This window comes from Juglans microcarpa x Juglans regia, chromosome 2D (genome assembly GCF_004785595.1).
Source record: "Juglans microcarpa x Juglans regia isolate MS1-56 chromosome 2D, Jm3101_v1.0, whole genome shotgun sequence".
Taxonomy (NCBI): domain Eukaryota; kingdom Viridiplantae; phylum Streptophyta; class Magnoliopsida; order Fagales; family Juglandaceae; genus Juglans; species Juglans microcarpa x Juglans regia.
The window spans coordinates 15,312,927-15,336,274 of record NC_054596.1 but is presented as its reverse complement, the minus strand read 5'-3'; the positions used below and the strand labels follow the sequence as shown (position 1 = coordinate 15,336,274).

General features: G+C 35.0%; 2 protein-coding genes and 1 non-coding gene across 3 annotated transcripts; 2 read left to right on the top strand and 1 right to left on the bottom strand.

Annotated features, from left to right (window-relative positions):
• Positions 1–5,456: 5,456 nt before the first annotated feature.
• On the top strand, positions 5,457–8,503 carry LOC121250578 (cytochrome P450 705A22-like). Its single transcript, XM_041149722.1, has 2 exons — positions 5,457–6,347; positions 7,722–8,503. The coding sequence occupies exons 1-2, from the start codon at positions 5,457–5,459 to the stop codon at positions 8,352–8,354; spliced, it is 1,524 nt and encodes a 507-aa protein (XP_041005656.1). The 3' UTR covers positions 8,355–8,503.
• A 2,441-nt stretch (positions 8,504–10,944) lies between these two features.
• Positions 10,945–11,029, top strand: TRNAM-CAU. Its single transcript is given in 2 exon segments — positions 10,945–10,982; positions 10,994–11,029. It is a non-coding gene; the product is annotated as a tRNA-Met (tRNA).
• A 495-nt stretch (positions 11,030–11,524) lies between these two features.
• LOC121250081 (chaperone protein dnaJ A6, chloroplastic-like) lies at positions 11,525–18,600 on the bottom strand. Its single transcript, XM_041149008.1, has 8 exons — positions 18,386–18,600; positions 16,385–16,544; positions 14,978–15,119; positions 14,749–14,806; positions 13,512–13,554; positions 12,976–13,024; positions 12,808–12,888; positions 11,525–12,721 (listed from the first exon to the last, which is right to left on the bottom strand). Exons 2-8 carry the CDS (start codon positions 16,489–16,491, stop codon positions 11,867–11,869), a joined length of 1,335 nt encoding a protein of 444 aa, XP_041004942.1. The 5' UTR covers positions 16,492–16,544; positions 18,386–18,600; the 3' UTR covers positions 11,525–11,866.
• Positions 18,601–23,348: the final 4,748 nt, after the last annotated feature.

Here is a 23,348-nt window from a genome sequence, read left to right as displayed (position 1 = left end):
ATAGAACAAATAGTTACCTTAAAGCTTTATATTGAAAACGCCTAGAATGCTCATATAATATTTTAGGTATCCAACTGAATACAAGTGTCTCTCTACCCCACCACCAATACATTATAAGATGCCCTGATTTAGTGCTAGTTGGGTGCTTTTTGTACTACTTTTACCCATATTATCCTGGAAAACTCATTTTAAAGTAGTATTATAAAATATTGAATCCAAGGACAAGCGGCCAGCAATATAGCATACATCTAAAGAATGAGAAAGAATAATGATGAAAGATATATAAAAAGCAAAAAGTAAGAAAAAGAAGAAATGAAAAAGTACTGATAACTTACCTGGATTGTAACAGTTTCATTGGACATGAAATGACCAACAACTACCAAGTGAACAGTTGGTGGCAAGAGCAACGTACATTGGCATAAGCTACAATATCTATATATACATATATTATATATATACATATCCCTAATCTCAAGATTTTTATGGGTTTTTATGTTTTTAAAAACCTTTCAAATTTATAACTAATGCATGGCATGCAGCTTTTTTATTAAGGTAATTCACCTTAGCTAAAAAATATTCAAATCAATTCATAAACTTTTCATTGAAATCTGTCAACACAACCAATCTTTTGGAACGCACACAAAGATCAATATAACACTCATTCTAAGGGTATTGAATTAATTACATGAATGTAAAGACAAATGTTTGGATATATGGTAAATTTTTTATGTGGCTCAACAAGATGGGAGTGAACCCCATCTGACCCAACAACCTTACCTATCCTCAAACATGTGTTGATGTGAGTAAATTAAATATCAATATAATTGCCCGTTTAGGAATAATGAGCATTCATCTTTCTTCAACCAGTCTGCAGAAAATGAGCATGAAAGTACTAAAGCTACTGGCTGTCCATGGTAGTGCAGAAAATTCTGCTATGCACTCTGTTTTGCTTCTTCAGCCAGTCCATTTCATTCCCATTTTTCATTGGCATCTTTTGCTCAACCAAAGTTATTTGTTTGCATGAAAAACTATTAAAAATAAGGGACAAAAACCAACCATCTTATAAGCTTTAGCTCTTCATTTAATTTGGTTCCAACAAGTTACTAAAAAGCTGTCAAATGTCATTTTAACTACACTCTAATAGTCTTTGTTCAACTACACTCTAAACAAGTTGATGTCACAAAAAGAAAACCCATCATCAAAACTATGCTACCTCGACCATTTCTCACTGATCTGATCCTAGTCGATGACAGGTAATTATCAAGTAGTCTTTGAATATGGCTGACAAAAAAATTAAGAGGCTGACAAAACAATTACAATGAAAGAGATAAAAAAAATATTGTGACAATAAAATATAAGATTGAGACAAAAAAAATAAAAGATTGCATTTCTTTAACATCAAGAACAACCTGAAAGACTCAAGTGAGAGCAAAACAGGTGCATAAATCTAAAAACTGCAAAACATTGGAGAAAATCTCATTAAATATAATCAAGAGTTAGACTTCTTGTCTTACTTCTACTGCTGCTCCTTATTCTGTCGATTTTCATTCATTTTATGTACATTGGAGAACTATATTAGCAGCAGTAAAAGTTTTCGCACTTAAAGACAAAAAAAAAAAAAGAAATTTATGATTGTTTGTTAACGTACCTTGCTTATATTCTCAGTTTTCTCCTTCTTCTTCACTTTTCAGAAGCTGAAAGGCCTCATGCTTATGAAGTTTCATCTGCTCTTCCTCTTCCTTTATGAGGTTAACAGCTTCTTTATTCTTTCTTCTACTTGAAAGCTTCCATTTCTTGCAAATACATTTCCTTATTCTTCTTTGCCATCTATAAGTTTTAAATAGAGAGAATAATGAGACTCGAGCTAAACAGGAATTTAAGCCATGATTACTAGGGGCACAAAATTTTTCTTTGAAAATGAGTTAACTGTTAACCTCGTCATAAGGTCATTTCTGTTCTTCTATCATGTTTTTCCACTCATCACCACTGATCCTTACAACCTATTACAAAGCCAAAATTCATCAAATTAGAGGAGAGCAAGTGGCTTAAAAAATGGAATAATATTGAAAATGAGAATTGTGATAATAAAATACCTCTAAAACATTCTTCTTCTCCGCAAGCAGTGCAACTTGGCTACTATTTGTAAACAAGAAGAATGTTGACATTGGATGCTTAGGTTTCAATGGATCCTTATCCTTCATGTGAACAAAAATCAGAAATGTTAGTAACGTTGTTAACATACATGATTCTCATGCAGTAGCAGACATCAGGAATTGTTTGATGTACTTTGAACTCTAACATGTGGATTTAAACCTATTTATAGATCCTTCTTTCCTTATGATTTTCCACTCAAATACACAAGATATGAGAAATGGAAGGTGAAACTCACTACATAAATTCTAGACAGCAGTAGAAATTCAAGAAAAAGTAAAACATGGTTGCTGTTTGTGTGCATAGCTTGAACCTGAGAATGAATGTGTACTGCTGATCATGAATTATAGAAAGAAACCATGCATATATAATTAGTATCATTCAAAATAAATGTGTAAGGTTTTGCACAAGTGGGAGACATAAAACCAATAACAAGTGTCACCAACGTGGTGCTTCCAATCATCACACCAACTTCAGCTATGCCTGCAAGAACAAACTGAATTTCATTAGCAGAATTTCATGAAACCAACTTCAACTTTAGCTATACCAACACATGACAACATAACATTTGGTGCTCACAATCATCACACCAATTTCAACACAGACTCACAAATTTACTCTGTTTCTCACATCAAACTTGAAACAGGAAACAACAAATAAATAAATAAAAATGACAAACTTACAAAAGATAAAAATAAAAAAGCACAAACTCATCAACCCAAAAAAGCAAACAAATAAATACAAATGAAAAACTTAAACATTTCAAACTAAAAATTGAAAATAAGCATGATTTATGGGTAGACATAGCATAAAAACAGCAAGCAAAACAAATAACAAAAAGAATTATAAAGTTCACATCAATTTCAACCAAAAGTTCTCAAAACCCAAATTCTCAGGTCAAACACCTTGTATATACTGACAATATTCATTTTAAGGGCTTGTTAGCATCCACAAAATAATTGTGCATTTGGCACTGTAAATAAACTGTATAAACATCGACAAAGTACCTGTCTTGTGCAGAGTAGATTAGCACATTTCCATTAATATCATCAAACTCTACAAACTTGGGCCATTTCAGAGACTCGGACTCAAACAGAACAAAACCAAATTCTGGTTTTCCCCTCCGTATATACCTAGCCATTTAACATGGAAAATATCAAAATAAAGGATACCCCGTACAAAATGTAGGAAAAATCCCTAAAACCCACGGACACGCACGGGTTAAAATTCATTTCACAGAAATTTCATGGGAGTGCAAATTAACTTGAAGTGAATGTGGGTGTGGGTGTGTTCGTGAGGAGCAGTGAAGGAGAAGGGCCTTACCACCGATCGGCAACTCAGAATTCCAACAATGAACACAAATGTGCAGCAGCAAACCCACGAAAAATTTGTAGAGGAGAGAGAGAGAGGGTCTACTATGAAGAGAGAGAGAGAGAGAGAAATACCTGTAGGTTTTTTGCGCACCGTGCGAGAGACGAAGACGGATTGGAGAGAGAGGGAGGAGCGGCTGGAGTGAAATGAACAAGGGCAAAAGGCGGGTGAATTAAATTTTGGAAGAGTTTTGCAGCGAGTTATTATCGCCGTAAAAAATAAACTTTCGCCGCTCAAGATGCGAAGCTCATGCGGCAATTAAGAAAATGGATGCAATATTCTCATTTGCGGCGACTGAACTTCGCCGGAAATAGCCTCATAAATTTGGTACATGGCTTACGAATTTTACGGCGATTTTTAATTCGCCGCTATAGTAAAAACATTTTTGCAACGAAAAAAATCGTCGCAATAGTTCAAAAATCGCCGCAATAAATGAATCGTGAATTCCAATTCAAAATGTTTTATAAATTACGTTGGAATTCAGTGGCGAATTAATAATCGCCGCAAATAAGGACTATTCCCAGCGATTTTTTTTGCAGCGATCTAAAAATCGTTAGAAAATGTCTGATTTCTTGTAGGACATAGTAATGCTACATATAGTCGTGGAGTGCGCAAATACCGTACAATAACTTTGAAAAAGAGTAAGTTCACTATTAAAAAATTAATTTCTTTTCATACGGGTCCCTTATTTATTCATTTTTTTAAAGTGATTGTACGCTACTTGCGCACTCACAACTACAATTATTATTTCTCTTTCCATTATCTCTCCCTCTTGGTAGAAATAAGTAATTGAATAGAGAATACAACAACAAAAATCTAGTTCTGTATAGTAACTGCATGAAAATGATTACTTCCTTCCAGCTGGGCATGGGCAAGATCATAAGAAACTCTCTCAAACCATATAATTGGCTTCTTTCCTTATATTGTAAGTAGACAGTCTTCCTAATTTTTTTTTTTTTTTTTTAGGGCCTTTCAATGGGATAGTAATTAGTAACCCCAAACTTGGATAATATAGTTTTCTTTCCCAAGCATATCACGCGTCAATTTGGGATTTTTTATTCTATTCATAAAGAATAATGTTATATAAAATCGTAGAGTGCATTAACACCGTGCAATCATTTTGAAAAAGAGTAGATTCTACTATTAAAAAATTAATTTTTTTTCATAAGTATCCCATATTTATTTATTTTTTTAAATAAATTACGTGACGATTACACACTCAACGACTATAAATATCATTCCTCTATGCCACAATATTCATCCATGTAATTTATATGTAGGGTTAGGTGGCACGTCCTCAAAGTTATTGCAAGATTAATTATTCTTTATTTATAATTATACTTTGGGGATATATGTAATATAGTATTGTGGATCACTGAAGCAAGTACAGTAGAAGAGGATGAGTTAAATAAAACAGCCGGCCGAAGATTCTGATGATGAGGTTTGATGATTTCGATGGCCGATACGTAATCGTATAATTAACTGTCAGCATGCATGGAATTACAATATTTGATTGATTGATTCATACTTGCTAATTATAAATATATAAATGTAAATATTAGAAGAATAAAATATTAATTGGTATGCAAGTAGATGATGAGGATGTGTTAAAACAGCCGGCCGCTCCTAGAATATTTTAATTGCTCCATAATATTGGAAATCATCTAGAGCACCGCCGTACGCAATGTATTGCCACGCTTTAATTTTATTATTTGCCTGTCAATTAAGGTCCAACAATGTCAAACCAAATTTGATTTATTATATATGTAACACGTTAGAATATTACAAGTTGATTTATTTATTAAAATATCAAAATAAAAATAATATTTTATTTAATTTTTAATTTTTATTTTCAATTAATCTCATCTCAACTCATTCGACACCTAAGTCACTGAATATATACCACAAGCCAGCTGGTAGCTAGCTAGATAGCCATGGCTGATGTCCAATACTATTTCCTCTGCTTCCTTCTCTGTTTAGTCTCCACCTTCCTGCTCAAAACCTTTCTGGGCAAGCCCACCAAGTCACGTCTCAGCCTCCCTCCCAGCCCACCAGCCCTCCCACTCATCGGTCACCTCCATCTCCTCGGATCATACCTCCCAATATCCTTGCATAACCTCTCCACCAAGTATGGCCCTCTCTTCTACCTTCGCCTTGGTGCTTCTCGGTGCATTGTTGTTTCATCGGCCTCTGTGGCGACCGAAATATTCAAAACCAAGGATCTTACTTTCTCGGATCATACAGAACTAGGTTTCGCCGATGAAATGCCATATGGAAAGTACGGGTTTTTCAGCGCCCCATATGGTGATTATTGGCGATTCGTCAAGAAGCTGTGCATGACCGAACTGCTCTCACCCAGACAGCTTGAACGCTCACGGGGTGTACGAGAGGAAGAACTTAACTGGTTTTTGCGTAGTGTGCTCGAGTGTGCTGAGAAGAAAGAGGCTATCGACGTAGGTGCTGAGCTAATGAAGTTTTCAAATAACATTCTATGCAGGATGGCTATGAGCACAAGGTGTTCGGAGAAAGGTGATGAAGCTGAGGGGATTAGAGAGTTGGTGAAAGATATATTTGATTTGGGTTCAAAGATGATTCTTGGGGATGTGTTGGGACCCCTAAGAAAATTGGCTTTCTGGCTTTGTAGAAAGGAGGTCATGGATGTATTGGTGAGGTTTGACAGGCTTTTGGAAAGGATGTTGAAGGACCATGAAGACGAGGGTAAGAAGCGAGAGAACGAAGATTTAATGGATATTTTACTGAAGGTACATAAAGACGACAAAGCTGAGGTCCAGATGACCAGAACCCATCTCAAGGCTTTAGTTGTAGTAAGCTTTTGTCTTTGTCTACTTTGATTCAGTATTTTTTTTTTTTGTTAATTTATTTTGCTTGTAAAGAGTGCTGTCGATCAGAGTTTGGTTTTAGGTCTTTTCTCAAACCCATTCATGCTAAATCGCTCATTGATAAACCATACATGTTGCCCAAAAAACTAAAACTGATAACAGAAAGGGAATTTAACCATATTATATTAATTAACTTGGTTATTTAATATTTATCAATATTTTATCAAGTTCTATGATAGATTTCTTTTTATCAGTACTCAACTACTTTTTTGAAAGATCTGGAGAAAAAATGATTTTATTTGAAAGCTTTTACACCACACATCAATTACGTAACATAATTTGATTTGAAAAATAAATTTTAAAATTTAAATCTTACATATACTTACACTAATAATGTCTTTGAAGAACGTGCAAGAATATACATGCTTCAAACCATGCATTTCAAGATCATAATTAAAAATTGTCATATATAGTTCTAGAAATTTTGTAATTTTCATTAATTAACATATGCAATATAGTGATAAAATTGTTTGAGAGATGGATGTTGATATAAAGAGTTTTTTTTTTTTCTGATGTTCTTAGAGTGATTAGGATCAAGATAATATATATATATATATATATATATATATATATATATATATAACTCAAATTCGTCCTGAATGAGCGCTAGCTTGTGATTCCTCTAAATCAACCCTGTTTTGTGGGTTATCCACGCGTCTATATATCTAGCCATGATGGACACCCAGCAGATAAACCTGCAACTATATTAATTATGTCTTGTTTGTTTTGGTAAAATGAGATAAAATGAGTTGATATTAAAGTTAAAAGTTGAATAAAATATTTTTAGAATATATTTTTTTAATATTATTTTTATTTTGAGATTTGAAAAAATTAAATTGTTTATATTATTTTGTATAAAAAATATAAAAGTTATAATTATTAGATAAGATAAGTTAAGAGGAGTTGTGAAAACAAGTGAGGCGTACACCTAAATCATGTAGAGTACCTACCTCACTTGTCTCTCTCACCTTGCCCACTTTGCCCATTAAAAAAACCAATTTGCATGAGAAGTACTAAAACAGTAAAACATATCACTTGCGTGACAACTTCAATTGTGACATCTGCATTATTGTCAATTAAATTATAAAGTCCAAATCAACCAGTTATGCAATGTCAATTACAAGGGTGATATTTATTTATAAAGCCCAAATCTACCAATTAAGTATACAATGTCACGTAAATTATTTGCAATGCAATTTATTATAGGCATCCAAATCAAAAGCTTAATTGCAATAAGTTAATAAACTCTCATGCACCTTGTCTCTTTCATCGATGACTCATCAAATACATATGTGGCAGGATCTTTTCGTCGGAGGCACTGGTACCTCATCAGAGGCCATTCTATGGACGATAGCTGAGCTCATCAACCATCCAAATGCATTCAACAAACTTAGAGAAGAGATAAAATCGGTTGTTGGCAGTAGTAGACTGGTTGAGGAATCGGATATCCCAAATCTCCCCTACTTACAAGCAGTTGTCAAAGAAGGGCTAAGACTAAACCCACCAGCGCCTTTTGTAACAAGAGCACCCCGCCAAGATTGTAAACTAGAAGGCTTTGATTTACCCAAAAAAACTATGATATTCATCAACGTATATACAATAATGAGGGATCCAAATATATGGGAAAACCCAGATGAGTTCTGGCCGGAGAGGTTCTTAGTTTCCTCATATAAAGAAGGCCGTAAGGAAAATGTGGAAGAAACTTTTCAGTTTATTCCTTTTGGGGCGGGGAGGAGAGCATGCCCTGGCTCAAAGTTGGCGTTGACTATGCTGCAGAGGACAATTGCAGTCATGGTTCAGTGCTTTGATTGGAAGGTTGGTGGAGATGGAGAAGCTAAGGTCAATATGGAAGTTGAAAAAGGTGCTTTCCTACACATGGTCCATCCACTTGTATGCCTTCCTGTTGTTCACTTCAATCCTTTTTCTTCTTAATTATTCGACATGCTTCACTACGTACAGTACACTAGAAATTGGACCGAATAAACTTCTCAAATTGTATCATGTGCTTCGGCCTCACACCAATATTAACTGTTTAAAAGCACGTACGTAGACCTGCGGGATATGCATGCATGCGTTGTTTTATACTCAACGCTCTGTACTATGTTATATATTATCCATTTCGACTATAATATATTGTACATTGAAGTTTTTGGTTGCGTACGTGCCATTTACATGCATGCATACGATGATCGATTATATATATATATATATATATATATATATATATATATATATACACGAGTATCATGGACGTTTTCTTAATTCCTAATTGTATTGGGAATATATGTAGATTTCCTTCTACTCATTTATAAATTTGTGAGCACATATTCGAAGGACATTATACGCGTTCCAGTTTTTTAAATTAATTTTTTTAAAAAATAATGCTTATCGCATGTTTAATATATATAGATTTGCCATTTTTATAATAAATAGATTAGGAAAACTTCGACCGATCCAAATTTGAAAGATACATTATCATATATATATGTTTATTCTAATGTGAAAATGGCTAGGAAACTCGTCCAATATTAATCTTCGATCAGGTCCTTGCTGCATGCTTCGGGATCGAGCAAAAGAGTGCAATATGCATGCATGTTCTATTTAAGGAAGGCCTAGCTGGCCTTGTCTAAAGGCTCAAGAGTCTGTAGAATATTCTTACAATGCTCAAATATTGGTCAATACTTTACAATAGATGTCAGTACCTATCACTTTTAAATGTGATAAAATATGGTAAATATATACTTAATTAGGAAATGAATGCTAATTGGGAGATAGAGATCATGATAGATATTAAAACAAGAGTAGTAATGATATACGCTACATTTCTATTCTACTTTCATCTCACTACGTAAGATGTGACATATTGACCACTATTAGATGATAAAAAATTATCTAATAAAAAATTATTTATTAGTGATAAATATGTCACATTTTACATAATGAGATAAAATAGATAGTAGTGTATATAGAATCTTACTTGTAAAATAATATTGATATTCATCTAACCTTTTCTACCATCTTTTTTAATTAGAAAAAATAAATGTGAACTATGATTTAATTGCCTCCCAAAGTTGACTTTCCTACGCCCAACCCACAGATGGATTCTGATAAGGTTTGGGTTCGAGCGGAAAACATCCAATCTGGGTTGGTGAAAATTACAAAAGATTTGATATTAAGATGAAGATAAATTTTAAATGAAATTATTATATCACACACGTCAACTTAATTAATATGTGATTTTTTTATTTTTACTTCTCTATCTTAATACTTAATTAATATGTATATATTTAAATAGAATGACAAAAATAATAAAATCACATATTGGTTAGATGAAGACGTATGGTGTAGTACGTACTTCCTTATAGATTTTTTCTAAAATATATAGAAACATGATATGGAATCATATGAGACTGAGGTTGCATTTGGTTCCTTGATCGAACTCAGTTTCAAATTTAGACCTCTTCTAACATTTAAATATTCAACTCTCAAATCACTAAACTCATGTAAACTCAAAATTTCTTTACACGTGGGACCCATAATATTTTTCAACTCAATACCTCTTTACGAGCATGACCCACAATATTTTTCAACTTTTTATAAATACATTTAAACTTATCTTAACATTTAAAATACATTTAAATTCATCTTAGGTGGACAACACAGAACTCACTCCACCATCTCAACTCACTATTATTCATAGAAAACTCAATTAACTTCAATTCAATTCAACATCTAAATGAAACGACAGACCAATTCTATAAGATCAGATGGATCTGCTAGCCATCTAGAAGGAGATGATTAACTCAACTTCAGATGCAAAACTTGCAAGAGGATTTTTAAACTCAAAATGATCTATCCATTTCGTCTATTTCCTTGTGTTTAAATAAAAAGTACACGATTAATGGTAGGAACATAATTATATTTAAAGCCAAATACAACTTCCCAATGTGTTGGTAATTGCTGTAGACAACTTCCAACAGTTATAAATATTAAGTGCTTAGCTATTTTCTATATATGTCTAACACACCAAGACACATAAATGCTTAAATTTGAAATTCAAAATAAATAGCTTTCCACTGTAGATTTTGTCCAGCACACATGCCATATGCCACTTCAGTTGTCAAGTGAGGTCGCCACATCATCATATCACATCATCATATGTACAATCTGCATTAATACCATATGCATGCATACGATGATATGATGATACGAATAATATCCAAGGCTAATAACATATAAACTAACAGAGTAAGATCTCTCAAATACTGCATTTTTTGACAAAACTGAGTGGTATTCTGATTCTGGTATAGTGGCAAGGAAGTTCATACATAATGGTAATTATGATGTCATAAGAAACTTATATCCATCCGAATTCGATTTCTGAAATATCAAAGTTAGGCTCAATTACAATCGCGAGATTTTAATTAGGTGGTGGTGATGGCATTAATAATGAGTGGGGTAATGCAGCGAAGACAACGTACATGCTTTTAGTTTTATAAACTATATCGTAAAAGCCATCAAGGGGGTGGTGGCGCAGTTGGCTAGCGCGTAGGTCTCATAGCTTCTGAGTAATCCTGAGGTCGAGAGTTCGAGCCTCTCTCACCCCATAGCATTTTTTTCTTTTCTGAGCAACAAGTCACGGCTTCTTGGGAAAGTCTATTGTTTGTGAAGTGAACTTGCCATTATTAACCTTGATGATGGCATCAATCGGATTGATGTTTTATCTGAAAGAAATATGGAGTCATTTGAAAACATCTCGTAGAGTTCAGCAAAAACGAAATATGGCCATAAGGAATGCCTAGAAGAAGAAAGATTAATGCAGTTACACCCTGATGATCCATAAAATCTCGAAGCTAGATGCTTTGTAATTCACAATTTCTTTTGCCCCGATGCTTAAAGGCCCATTTAGATAGTAAAATAAAATGAGATTAGTTGAAATAATTTATGAATAATAATAAAATTATTAGTTAAAATTAGAAGAAATGAGATATCCAAACGGCCCCATGCCAAAATTACTAATAAAAACCTTTCAAAAAATCTGGTTGAATAAGATACAATTATGTGGATGGTTTTGATTCGTCACAAATCCTTGAAAATAAAACTAAATAGAAAGAAAAAGACTGCATTGTAGCTAAAACTTATGTTCAATCCCAAAGAATAAAGTTTTATGTTTGAATACAGACGATAAAAGAGAGAGATCCTCAATTTTCACCTCAATTTCTACCTCCTGTGTTATGTGGGAAAATTTTATCACAATATAATTTTACCTAAGACTACAAAACAACTGCTCGCCCTTCACAGAGTTCAACTGATTGAGAGCTGCTGATTTCCCCTTCATGTCAATCAAAGGTTCACACAAAGTTGCACCCACAAAGGGAGAATATAACTGAAGAGATCAGTAATAAATAGATGGATGGATGGATGCAAAAAGATGCCGCAGACAACTATCTCCTACTGCTGGCAGTCTTGCCCTTGCTTAGATCGGCGAGTTCCTCAATGAGCTTTCTTTCATCAGCATTCAGTCTCTTTGGGATTTCAACCTGCACACGAACCAACTGATCACCCCTCATGTTGTTTTTATTTAAAAGGGGGACACCTTTCTTGGCCATTACTAGCGTTGTGTTTGGTTGGGTCCCGGCTGGTATCTTCAAATCAACCATTCCATCCACTGTTGGAACCTTGATTGTAGTTCCCAAGATTGCATCAACGTAAGAAACCTTGCAGGTGTACAAAATGTTGGTGTCATCCCGTTTTAGGACAGGGTCAGGCATAACATCAATAATGACAAAGAGGTCACCAGAAGACCCGCCTCTCCTTCCAGCATTACCTTCATTTCGAACCCTCAAACGGCTACCAGAGTCCACACCAGCCGGAACTTTCAGACTGATCCGCTTTGTTCTTCTCACCCGACCATCCCCAGAACATGTGTTGCAAGGGGTAGATGTTTCCCCAGTCCCACCACAAGAAGAGCAGGTCATCACCTGCTGAAAGACACCTAAGGGGGTCCTTGCTGACGAGACAACCTGGCCTTGCCCACCACATGTGCTACATTTGGATGATTTGGTCCCTGGTTTAGCGCCTGAACCATTGCAAGTTCCACAGCTCTCTAATCGGCTTATCTCAATCTCTTTTTCAACCCCAAAAATTGCTTCCTTAAAGTTTAAGATGAGGTTGTAATATTCATCCTCACCATCAACAGCTCTATTCCTAGAAGCTCTGCTCCCCATGCCACCCATGCCCCCCATGCCACCCATGCCTTCAAACAGCGACTCAAATAGATCAAACGGATTGCTGAAATCCTGCCATAGAGAATATGCTATCATGAGAAGGCAGAAGATATGATGAAAAAATTGCTTTCTACCAAACTCATTGGAGATTTACTTACCCCCATGCCCATACCAGCACCTTTAAGTCCAGCCTCTCCATATTTGTCATATAGAGATTTTTTCTCATCATCTGACAGAACCTGCAAAACAAGTTTAATTCCTATAAGATTAATAACCTCGATTCAGGGTGAACCACACATTTCAATCATGAATTTCAAATACTTTACCTCGTACGCATTGCTGATGTCCTTGAATTTCTGTTCTGCCCCAGGCTCTCTGCAGCATAAAATAGGATAATTACAACAAAATTAGTAATACTGAACGCAAAACAAATAGCTCATGCTAAAATGGAGTCAAAGTAACTCTCAATCAAACCTAAAAGAGTACCTAATTTAAACAACCTTAGAGAGGAATTGACTACGAAACACTTCTGTTATTTAATTTTCTATCTACTACACTTTTTTTATGAAAGACTTGGAAAACAATGTGACCGACATGGTTGCATAGAGGAAAAATTATAAATGTAGCATGATGGATTTCAATCATATAACATGTGCAAAAGATTCTTGAACAATATATGTATCATGCACACATAGTTCATAGCTTATAAAACCAACAAGCTATTTGCTTGTAGGTTCCTACTTGCTACAGGAAAAAGAAAAAAAAAAGGAGGAAAGGGGGGGGGGGGGGGGGGGGGGGGGGGGGGGGGGGGGGGGGGGGGGGAACACAAACAGGAGAGGGGGGGAATGGAAAATCAACTCACTTGTTCACATCTGGATGGTAACTCCTAGCAAGCTTCCGATAAGCTGAAAAGTGAAAAGCATATGAGGAATACTTTGTGGAACAGCTAATAGCAAAAGCCAGAACTCAATTAACTTTGGTAGTAGACCATAAAATAAATTCCGGAACTAAAATATCAGATAATACTTCATGGATCACCAAGTTCCAACAGGAAATTCCTCTACAATTTCAACAAAATTTACCCCATACTCATTGCACGTGTCCTATTTATAAAAAGCAAAACTTTCCATTCATCAAGATAATAAGAAAATATCACATGATAAATCACACATATTAATAGCACAATCAGTCTTAAACTTAAAGAGAAAAAATAAATAAAAACAATCAAACTTAAGAGCAAACGGGCTTAATGCAGAGGTTCACAGCCAAGTATTTTCATCATGAACTCGGGAAATTATAGTTGAATCCACTGCTGACCATGTCAAATAAACACATATGTCTGTCTCAATCTGTGTATCCGATACTGATTCTCCAACTATCTCGTACAGAATCCTATGTACATGGCTCAATCTGATAGCACTGATAAAGCTCCCCAAAACTTCTCAACCAGCTTAGCTGCTAAAGGATTAGAAAGGAAAGACATAATAATACTCAAATCATGAACCCTCTGTTTACACACATACTATGTGATCCACCACAGGTCATCTTAAATTTTGTACTGATCAATCAAAAAAGAGGTAAAAAATCTTCATTATCAGATATATACTCGTAATATTATCACAAACTCTCATTCAGTAAAGTCACTCCACCTGCAAAGTCTTCGTCATACAGATATTCTCCTACTTTTCAAATCCAAAATGGGGAACCCAAACTTCAAACCACCATTAGTCAAATAAATAAGGATTGTAATATGATTGTAATGCGTTGCACGGAGGAATAGTGAAGCACTTTCTTTGCCTATAAACATGTAGATTTTTAGTCCGTCGGCATCTACATTAGGTTAATCTTAGAGCCATAAAATGACTAGTTGTAAAGCTTTGCCAAGCGCATGTGTACCCCGGGATTAGTCGGGACACTGTTCCTGGACACCCGGTGCCAAAAAAAAATAAAAACTAGTTGTAAAGCCACTGTAAAAGATGCTTACAAAATAAGAAAAAAAATCCATCATAAATGTGGGAATGAGGCAAAAACTGTGGAAAGCATATAGAAGCAAAGAAACTCCTAAAAAATCTGCCAAAAAGGATAAAAGGTGTATGTACCGCTTTTAATTTCAGATTTACTGGCATTTCTCGATACCCCAAGAAGAGAATAGTAATCCTGTGCATTGAAAGATATTAGTACCTTCTTCTTCACTATAATCATAAAAGCTAACAACAGAAACACTGATTCCAAAAATATTTTTTAAAAATAAGAATGGATATCGATATTTAAAATCCCATTAGCACCAATTATCATTTGAAGCAAATGAAAAAAAAAAATAGTACTCACCGTTTCTGCTCTGACTGTGAAACGTCCTCCCCTACGGCGGGGTGATGCTTGAGATAAACTGGGATATGATAGCAAATGGTAGGAGCCCCGAGAAAACAAGCTTGAACTTGGTGCCGATAAATAGCTTATCATGTTCGTAGTACTGCAAACAAGTTGAAATAAGCACATGAAACTATTCCACTCGGGTAACATGTTAAAATAATAAAATAAATATACAGACTCAAATAATTTGTTTTAAAAGAAATCTAAATACAACCAGATCAAATATCAGAGAGAATTTGATTCGAAATTTTCCAGTCACAATAAGCCTCCTATAAGATCAGAGACCAAACCCAAAGAATAAATTTTTTACCATCAAAAATTAAAATCAAAATAAATTTTAAACAAGAGTGTAAAAAATAGAGAATAAGTCCAGTTTACAGTTCAAAAAACAGAAAAGTAAGCTCATCCTTGTTCTAATTTTTATTTTATATTTTTAATAAAAAGGACTGGTCAATGTTAAAATTGGAAGCCCCTTGGAATCTGATCCTCATAATAATATACAAGATATTCTAACTCATCAACTCAGCTTTGTTTAAAACCTCTTCATTACAGTACACAAAGCATGTTAAATAACTATGCAAGTCAATGACTTAAAAAACATTTAGTTTAGTAAAATTGTACTGCTTGGCTGTCTACAGAGACATGGACTGCATCACAATTGCAAGCAGTCAAAATGGGATACAAATGAAATAAGAAATTTGGTAAATTTTTGTGGGATGCAATTATTTTATTTTATTTTTTTATTGGCACCAGGTGTCCGAAAACAAAGTTTTGACTAATCTCAGGGGTGCACAAGCCATCGGCAAAGAGCTTCTCGAAAGTGCACCTCGGGTAATTCAAGGGGAAGTTCCCCAAGTCCGATAGCCCCTAGAAATGGTTTGCACCCTAGAGGATTCGAACCTTAGACCTGGAGGGAGCATACCACCAAGACCAAGGCCTTTACCACTTAAGCCAACTCCTAGGGGTTTTGTGGGATACAAATGAAATAAGCAATGTAAAATTTTTGCTACACTTTGTCCCATCCAACCACATGCATATCCATCGGACATGGCGACGCCCTTTTTTACAAGCAAATAAGAATTTTATTGATGAGAACAACAATGCTGTTAAAAATGGGATAAGAAATTTTGCTGGGTTGGAGGGTGGAGAAGCTTCTCCAAGGACCAGTATTGCCTAATATTAATTTAAAGAAAAAGAAAGGCAAACTACTGGGGATATTGGATGCATCTTAACTCTCAAAGAAATATCTAGTAAAGGTTTTGTTATATAAACCGATAATTTAAGAGGTACAATTTACTTATAAAAAAAAAAATTAGGAGGTACAATTTATTGAAGATTCATAGAACATATATCACTAAGACTTACCAATACCGAGATGTTGGTATCTTGTTTGCCACATAGGACCTTAGTGTACAATGAGGGCGAATACCCCATTGGGCAACCCATGTACTTCCACAAGGTATAATTGCCATCAATATTGTAGGTGAAGAAAAGATCAATTTATGAGTCTATGCCTGATGGACCTCTGCCAGAAAAAAATTGTACAAATAGGGATATGGTTAATAAACATCAAAAGAAACTATGAAGAGTAATAGGAGCAACTAGTTTGAGAAACAAAAAATTTGATTTCATAGGTTAAACTTATAGCAGAGGAAAGAAAATATTACACCCAGCACAAATATGTATGCAACACAGCCCCATTAAACAGCATTAGATGGAAGTTTGGACAAGCATATGCCACAGCTACATATTTCATGGAACTCACTACAACTAATTTCTCGGCTCTCATTACAATATAATGAGTGATCAATTTCAAATTGACAAGAGTTATATATACTGTTGCCTCTCAGAGTAACTAAAGCTTAGAAAAAAAGCATGAACACATGACAAATATATTTTATCAGCGTAGGTAAGTACACAACTTGTAAACGAAAAGAAAGAAAAATTCAGCATAAATCCAAACATAATATCATGGATGGTTGTACAGATAAATTTAATAAATCTTTTTGGATAGGCACAACCTGGTTGTACAGTTACAATTGAAGCCTAAAATGCCTTGTGCCCAAGCTATTTATTCAAAAAAGAAATTCAGAAGTTTAGGGCATGTTTGAACACATCTTCAACAAAGCATGGTTTCAGCTGGCATTCGGTCTCCATTTATATATAGTAAGGACACGAACAGGAGTCCTTGCACAAATTTACACCAAAAGCAAGAATTGATGAATCATTCAATAGCAAACTAAGACTTTAAGGATGGGGCCTCTGGTAGCCTAATAAGTGGGGACACAAACATCTGCAATTTCATTATTTGACTATGATTAACAGAAAACTCTAATATATCAGATATATCAAGGCATCAGAAACATATGTACTTTTAATATTCGGACCAGCTGCAATTTTATTTTTCATAAGAAATAAAAAAAAAAAAATCAGATTAGTAGCAAATATTAACATATATACACCAAAGATCCTTTATCTTGGCAAGACTCGAACCAAAGCTTATCCCAATCCCTGCTTACAACTCAACATTAAACAAAAGAAACAAGGGAAATTACTGTAAACTGAGTTTAGCGAGGAAAGAAACTTGAAAATCTTATAATAGCACCAGGTTTAAATAATATCGATAGAACACCGTTTAGCTTAGTCAACAGTTCCATATTCAGTTCCAAATAACTCCATGAACATTAAGTGGAGAGATTGTCGGAGCCAAGCTTAAAACAAATTGGATAATAGAAAGATAGTTAAATAACTGATCTTTACTCCCCAACTTTAAAGATTTGTTTTTTTCTTTCCTTAACCTCGCATATCATATTACGTCCTGTGTACTTAGGCTATGCCTATGTTTCTATCAATAAAATTTTTGGTTGCCTATAAAAAAAAAATCCCCACAAATACCATTATCATCATCTACGCAAGAGTGGAAACATTTTCCCTGCTTTACTTAATGAGTGACCTAACATATGCACCAAAATGCATAATAACATTTCCACTTTTTTTCTATTGCCGATTTTGAGATCCCAAAGTTCCGGGTCATTCTGTGGCGTCAATTTTGAAATTTTTATTTGGTCATAATTAATTTGGTCATGCCGAAGTCCAAAGCCAGTAGGGGTTTTACACACCACCACCACCAGCACCACCAACAGAACACACCTAAACAACAAAGGCAAACTTTGCCTAACTACCACACACGAAATCTGCATAAAATTAAAAATAACAATACGACGGATAAGATTCTTTCTCAATTCAGGGAGAAGCATATTGATAACAACCGAAATATAGCCACACAAAAATCCTGCATTTACAAACTCTTATGCGCACTTAGTGAAGAATTAGGGCGTTTCTGAAGACTCATAAAGAAAGACGAACCTGTTTGGATATGCTCTCGTCTTAATGAGTTCTCGACCAGTCGCTTCGCTCTCTTCTTCGACTGATATTCGAGAGAGAGCGATGAGAGGAAGAGGAGGCGGGGTTTGGTGTTGAGTACTGGAATGGTGCGGTGGAGGAAGATGAGGCTCTAGACCTCTCTAATTGGCAAACAAAATACCTGGTATTTGAGTAGCTCTTGAGGTGAGATTCCGTACTTTCTTTGCTCCACTTGTTCAGTGTCTGGCCTCTTCTCCACCGCACGATTCGTTGCTCGTGAATCATCGTTGTTGGACCCTGTCACTGATCTGCCCAATGTTTATATTTTAGTTGAACCGGGCTGGACAAAGTCTTGCTTATAGAAGTTTGAGGAATAGGGTAGAATTTGTAGAGAAATTAATAATTTAAAATTTTTTTATAAATTAAATATTGTTATATTTATTGTATGAAAAGTTTTTCATTTCCGTCGATTTGTAAATATCATATTTTTTTAAGAAAATATATTTCACTCAATTTATTGCAATTTTTGAAACGACATTCAAATTATCAATTTCTATAATAGTCTTAAGATATTTAAAATCTTAGTCAAATATACACTTAGTTAAACTTGATTCATAAGGTTGATTACTTCAGTTTTTTTGTCTATTTTAAGTGTGAAATGACGACAATTAATGTTTAAATTAGAATGTAGTTGTCAGGATCGGCTTGGACATCACCAACCAAGAGGGAAGCTTGTATAGTCACGACTTACTGCTAAGAGCACTCTCATTAGATTAGTTAAAGTTAAAAGTAACTTTTTATAAATATAAGAAAAATTTAACTTTTAGATATTTCATTCATATAAATCTCTATATTGTAATAACTATTTTTTTATTATATAATAATAAAATAATATAAGATGAATTTGATTTTAGTTATTCACATAAAATCTCCACATTAGATTGTACATTTATTCATTATATAATAATAAAAAACTAATAATTTCAAAAATATTTAATTTTTTTAATTATTAATTTATTTTATTTTATCAGATTTTATTATTCTACCTATTATTTATTAATTAATAATCATATTCTTATTAAATTAATATATCACTAACTCAAATTAATATACCAATTGTGATAAAATATATGATAGAAAGAAAGGGAGAGAGAAATAATGAATAAAATATGTATTTGATGTATCTACAGTAACCTTCAAATTTGGAAAAACTTTTGAAAGTCACTATATTTAGAATTTAGCTAATCCATTGTGAGCATATTTTGCTCTCTAATAGCTAAATACTCAATGGATTTAACTTTTAGCTAATTCAATGAGAGTGCTCTTAGTAAGGGTGATTAGAGTCCTCTGATTGGCACTTTGGTTGTTTGGAGAGGGAGGAGTATGGAAGAACTCGATAGTAACTAGAAGCAACTTCGTTTGACAGAGGAAGAAAATGCCGCAATACAATTTGGAAGAAGTGATGAAGAAAGGTGATTTGTGTTTAGTGGGCAAACTACACTCATAGCGGCCAATGGGGAAAGAAATCATTCACTCTACAATGACAAAGATATGGAAGGTTGGGAAAATATTTACTTTCCAACAATTGAGGCTGAATCTATTTATCATCATGCTTGAAAATCAGCATGATAAGAGTAGAGTCTTGGCAGGGAGGCCATGGTTGTTTGATAACCATCTTCTATCTTTGCAACTTTTTGATAGGATGATGCAGCCACACCTTATGAGTTTTGATCATGAAGCTTTTTGGGTACAGTTACACCATCTTCCACTAGCTTGCATGAATTCTGACATAGGAAGATAGATTGGAGATACTATAGGGGTGGTAGAAAAAGTGGATGCTCAAGAAGAGGGACTGGCATGGGGTGATTTTCTTAGGATGAAGATCAAAATTGACTTAAGGAAACCGATATCACGAGGCATAACTGTTAATGTGAAGGGACAAAAGATATGGGTGCCACTCAAGTGCAAGAAATTGCCGAAAATTTGCTTTAAGTGTAGAAGAATTGCTCAGGAAAGAGATGGATGTAGTAACTTGGGGAATAATCAGTCACAGAGTAATGAAGTGGGAAAGCAATTTAGATCATGGCTGAAAGCACCTGCAATAAATAATAGAAGAATGGGCAATTCACATTGGCGTTCTTCCTTAGGTAATTTTGAGGATTCTGACCACTCCAATAGTAGAGTGGTGCCACCTTCCATTGGTGCTGGTGAGAAGGGTAAAACATTCTTTAACGGTGACATTGAAGGTGAAGGCGAGAATCATGGTGGTATGGTTACAGATAAGGTAGATACAATTCAAAAGGAGGTGGAACAGATAATGGATAATCAAGCCATGCCTAGTAGAGGAAGGAATCGAAATTTGAATTTAAATGTGAGGGAGGCAGTTACAGATAACGTTATCGAAAGGGATTTTATACGAGACTAGAGGAGAGAAGTTTGTATTTGAAAGTGGCGGGAAGGCTAGAAACAACTGTAGTGAGGATGTAATGGACCTAAACCTCAGAAACCATGGGCCGGGCCTAGTATTCATGAACGCCACTATCGAGGATAGCAGCCCAACAAAGACTGCTATTACTGATACTCCACTATCTGAGGGCAGTGGCAAAGGTGGTGAGGAATTGGTAGTTGGGAGGAAGTGGAAGAGAAGAGCTTGTGATCAAGGTAAAAAACAGTTTTTATCTTTCGTTAATGTGTCTGGTAAATGAAGATGAGTATTGGTGAAAATGAGTCCAGCATGGTTGTTTCTTTTAAGAAGGGTAAGGAAGTGAGTCGTCTAGAAGTTCAACTGCTGGGGGCTGTCCAACTCACAAAATAAGTATTGGCGGAGGCTGTCCAAGCATTATGATTGCCTCCAACTCACAAAACTATCTCTTCCTCCAACTCACAAAATGAGTATTGACGGAGGCTGTCTAAGCTTAGACAACTCACTTTCTTACCCTTAATTTGAAACTGCTGGGGGCTTAGGAACCCTCGGACAGTTCAAGACCTTTACCTAAGGGTGAAGTAGAAACAACCCGACATTTTGTTTCATATTGAAATAAAATTACAAAGATCTAAATTTGAGAGGATAAGATTAAGAATTGGATTTTCTAGCTGTTTTGTGGTTGATCCCATTGGAAGGCAAATAGGGTTTAACTTTGTTGTGGAAAGAAGAAGGAACTGTGAAAATTCAAAATTATTCATAAAGACATATTCATGCATGGATTAAGGGTACAGGATAGGAGAATGGGTGGGAATTCACTGGCTTCTATGGTCATCTTGAATTGTGTAAAAGGAAAGAAGCACGGGGGATCCTTTCAGCACTAAAACTTATGGAGGATAAACCTTGGTGTATAATTGGAGACTTTAATGAGATATTATATCATGATGAGAAGTTGGGAGGACAACCACGAGTTGAGTCTCAAATGAGTGGTTTTAGATAGGTGTCGGAAGGAAATGACCTTTTTGACTTAGGGTGGAGAGGTGATGAATACACTTGGAGTAATAAACATAAGGATGATACATTTACTAATGAGAGATTGGATAGGGTAGTGGCTAAGGCAGCTTGGATTTCAATTTTCAAAGAGGCTACAATTGATGTGCTAGCTACTAGATGTTTTGATCATAAGCCTTTGTTAATGAGGGTGGGTAGATCTATTCACAAAAACAGATTTAGAAGGAAAATGTTTAGATATGAGGCCAATTGGGCTAGAGATGAGGAATGTGCACAAGTTATCAAAAGGGTACGGAGTGAAAGTTTAGATCCTCAAAATCCTATGAAAAGAATACAAGAGAACTTAAAGGTGTGTGGTGGATCTTTAACCAAATGGAGTCATACCAGAATTCAATGTGGGGAAAAGGCCATAGCTGAAAGGACTGCTAGGTTGAAAATCATGCAAGCAAATGAAGACAGTTATAATGTTGATGACATTAAGTAGATGCAAGAAGAAATGAATCAATTGCTGGACCAAGAAGACATAAAATGGAAGCAACGGGCAAAATCTAATTAGTATTAGTGGGGTGACAGAAATACACTATATTTTCATGCATGTGCTTTTCAGAGAATGAGGAAGAATACAATCTCACAGATTATAGATAATGAATGTGCTCTTCTTAGGGAACCTGAAGATATTGAATAAGCTTTTTGAAGTTATTATAAGAATATGTTCAACACTTCCCAACCAGATAAAGAAGATATAGAGGCATGCTTGGCAGTTGTAGATACTCAAGTGACAGCTGAGATTAATGATGGATTGTTGAAAGAGTTTACAAGCGCAGAAGTTGAAGAGGCCTTAAACCAAATGGCCCCTCTTAAATCTCTTGGGTCAGATGGATATGAGGCTGGATTTTTTTCAGAACTACTAGAATATGGTGGGGCAAGATGTGTGCAATGCAGCACTTAGTGTGCTAAAAGATGATGGTTTAGACCCCTTCTCTAAATTTCACTTTCACGTAAATCTCATTGATCTCAAAAGTCAAAAACCCAAAGTATGCAAGTGATTATAGACTTATTAGTCTTTGTAATGTGCTATATAAAATTATTTCTAAAGTGCTTGCAAACAGGCTAAAGAGGGTTCTACCTCTCATCATTTCTTGTAACCAAAGTTCCTTCATCCTAGGCAGACTCCTCACTAACAATGTGATAATAGCTTATGAATTACTTCACTCAATAATGAATAGACAGAAAGGTAAATATGGGAGCATGGCACTAACATTGAACATGTCTGAGGTTGAGTGACCCTTCTTAGAAGCTATTATGAGAAAGTTAGAGTTTGTTGAGAAATGGATAAGGATGGTGACCGAATGTGTAGAAATAGTCCAATATGCTATCCTCGTTAATGGTTAACCAACTGAAAAAATCTTGCGTTCGAGGGCAATCGGAGAAGGGGATCCACTCTCCCCTTATCTATTTATCATTTGTGTAGAGGGTTTAAGTGCTCTTATAGAAGAATCAAACAAGAAAGCAGAAACCAGAGGGGTGGCAATA

Excerpts from the sequence above, each read along its gene's own strand:
- LOC121250578 (XM_041149722.1), top strand. The coding sequence starts at position 5,457 with ATGGCTGATGTCCAATACTATTTCCTCTGCTTCCTTCTCTGTTTAGTC. Across the intron at positions 6,348-7,721 it reads ATCTCAAGGCTTTAGTTGTA|GATCTTTTCGTCGGAGGCAC; the intron begins GTAAGCTTTTGT and ends CATATGTGGCAG.
- LOC121250081 (XM_041149008.1), bottom strand. The coding sequence starts at position 16,491 with ATGGCAATTATACCTTGTGGAAGTACATGGGTTGCCCAATGGGGTATT. Across the intron at positions 13,555-14,748 it reads TAAATCTGAAATTAAAAGCG|CTTATCGGAAGCTTGCTAGG; the intron begins GTACATACACCT and ends TTCACTTTTCAG. Across the intron at positions 13,025-13,511 it reads TACCATCCAGATGTGAACAA|AGAGCCTGGGGCAGAACAGA; the intron begins GTGAGTTGATTT and ends TTTATGCTGCAG.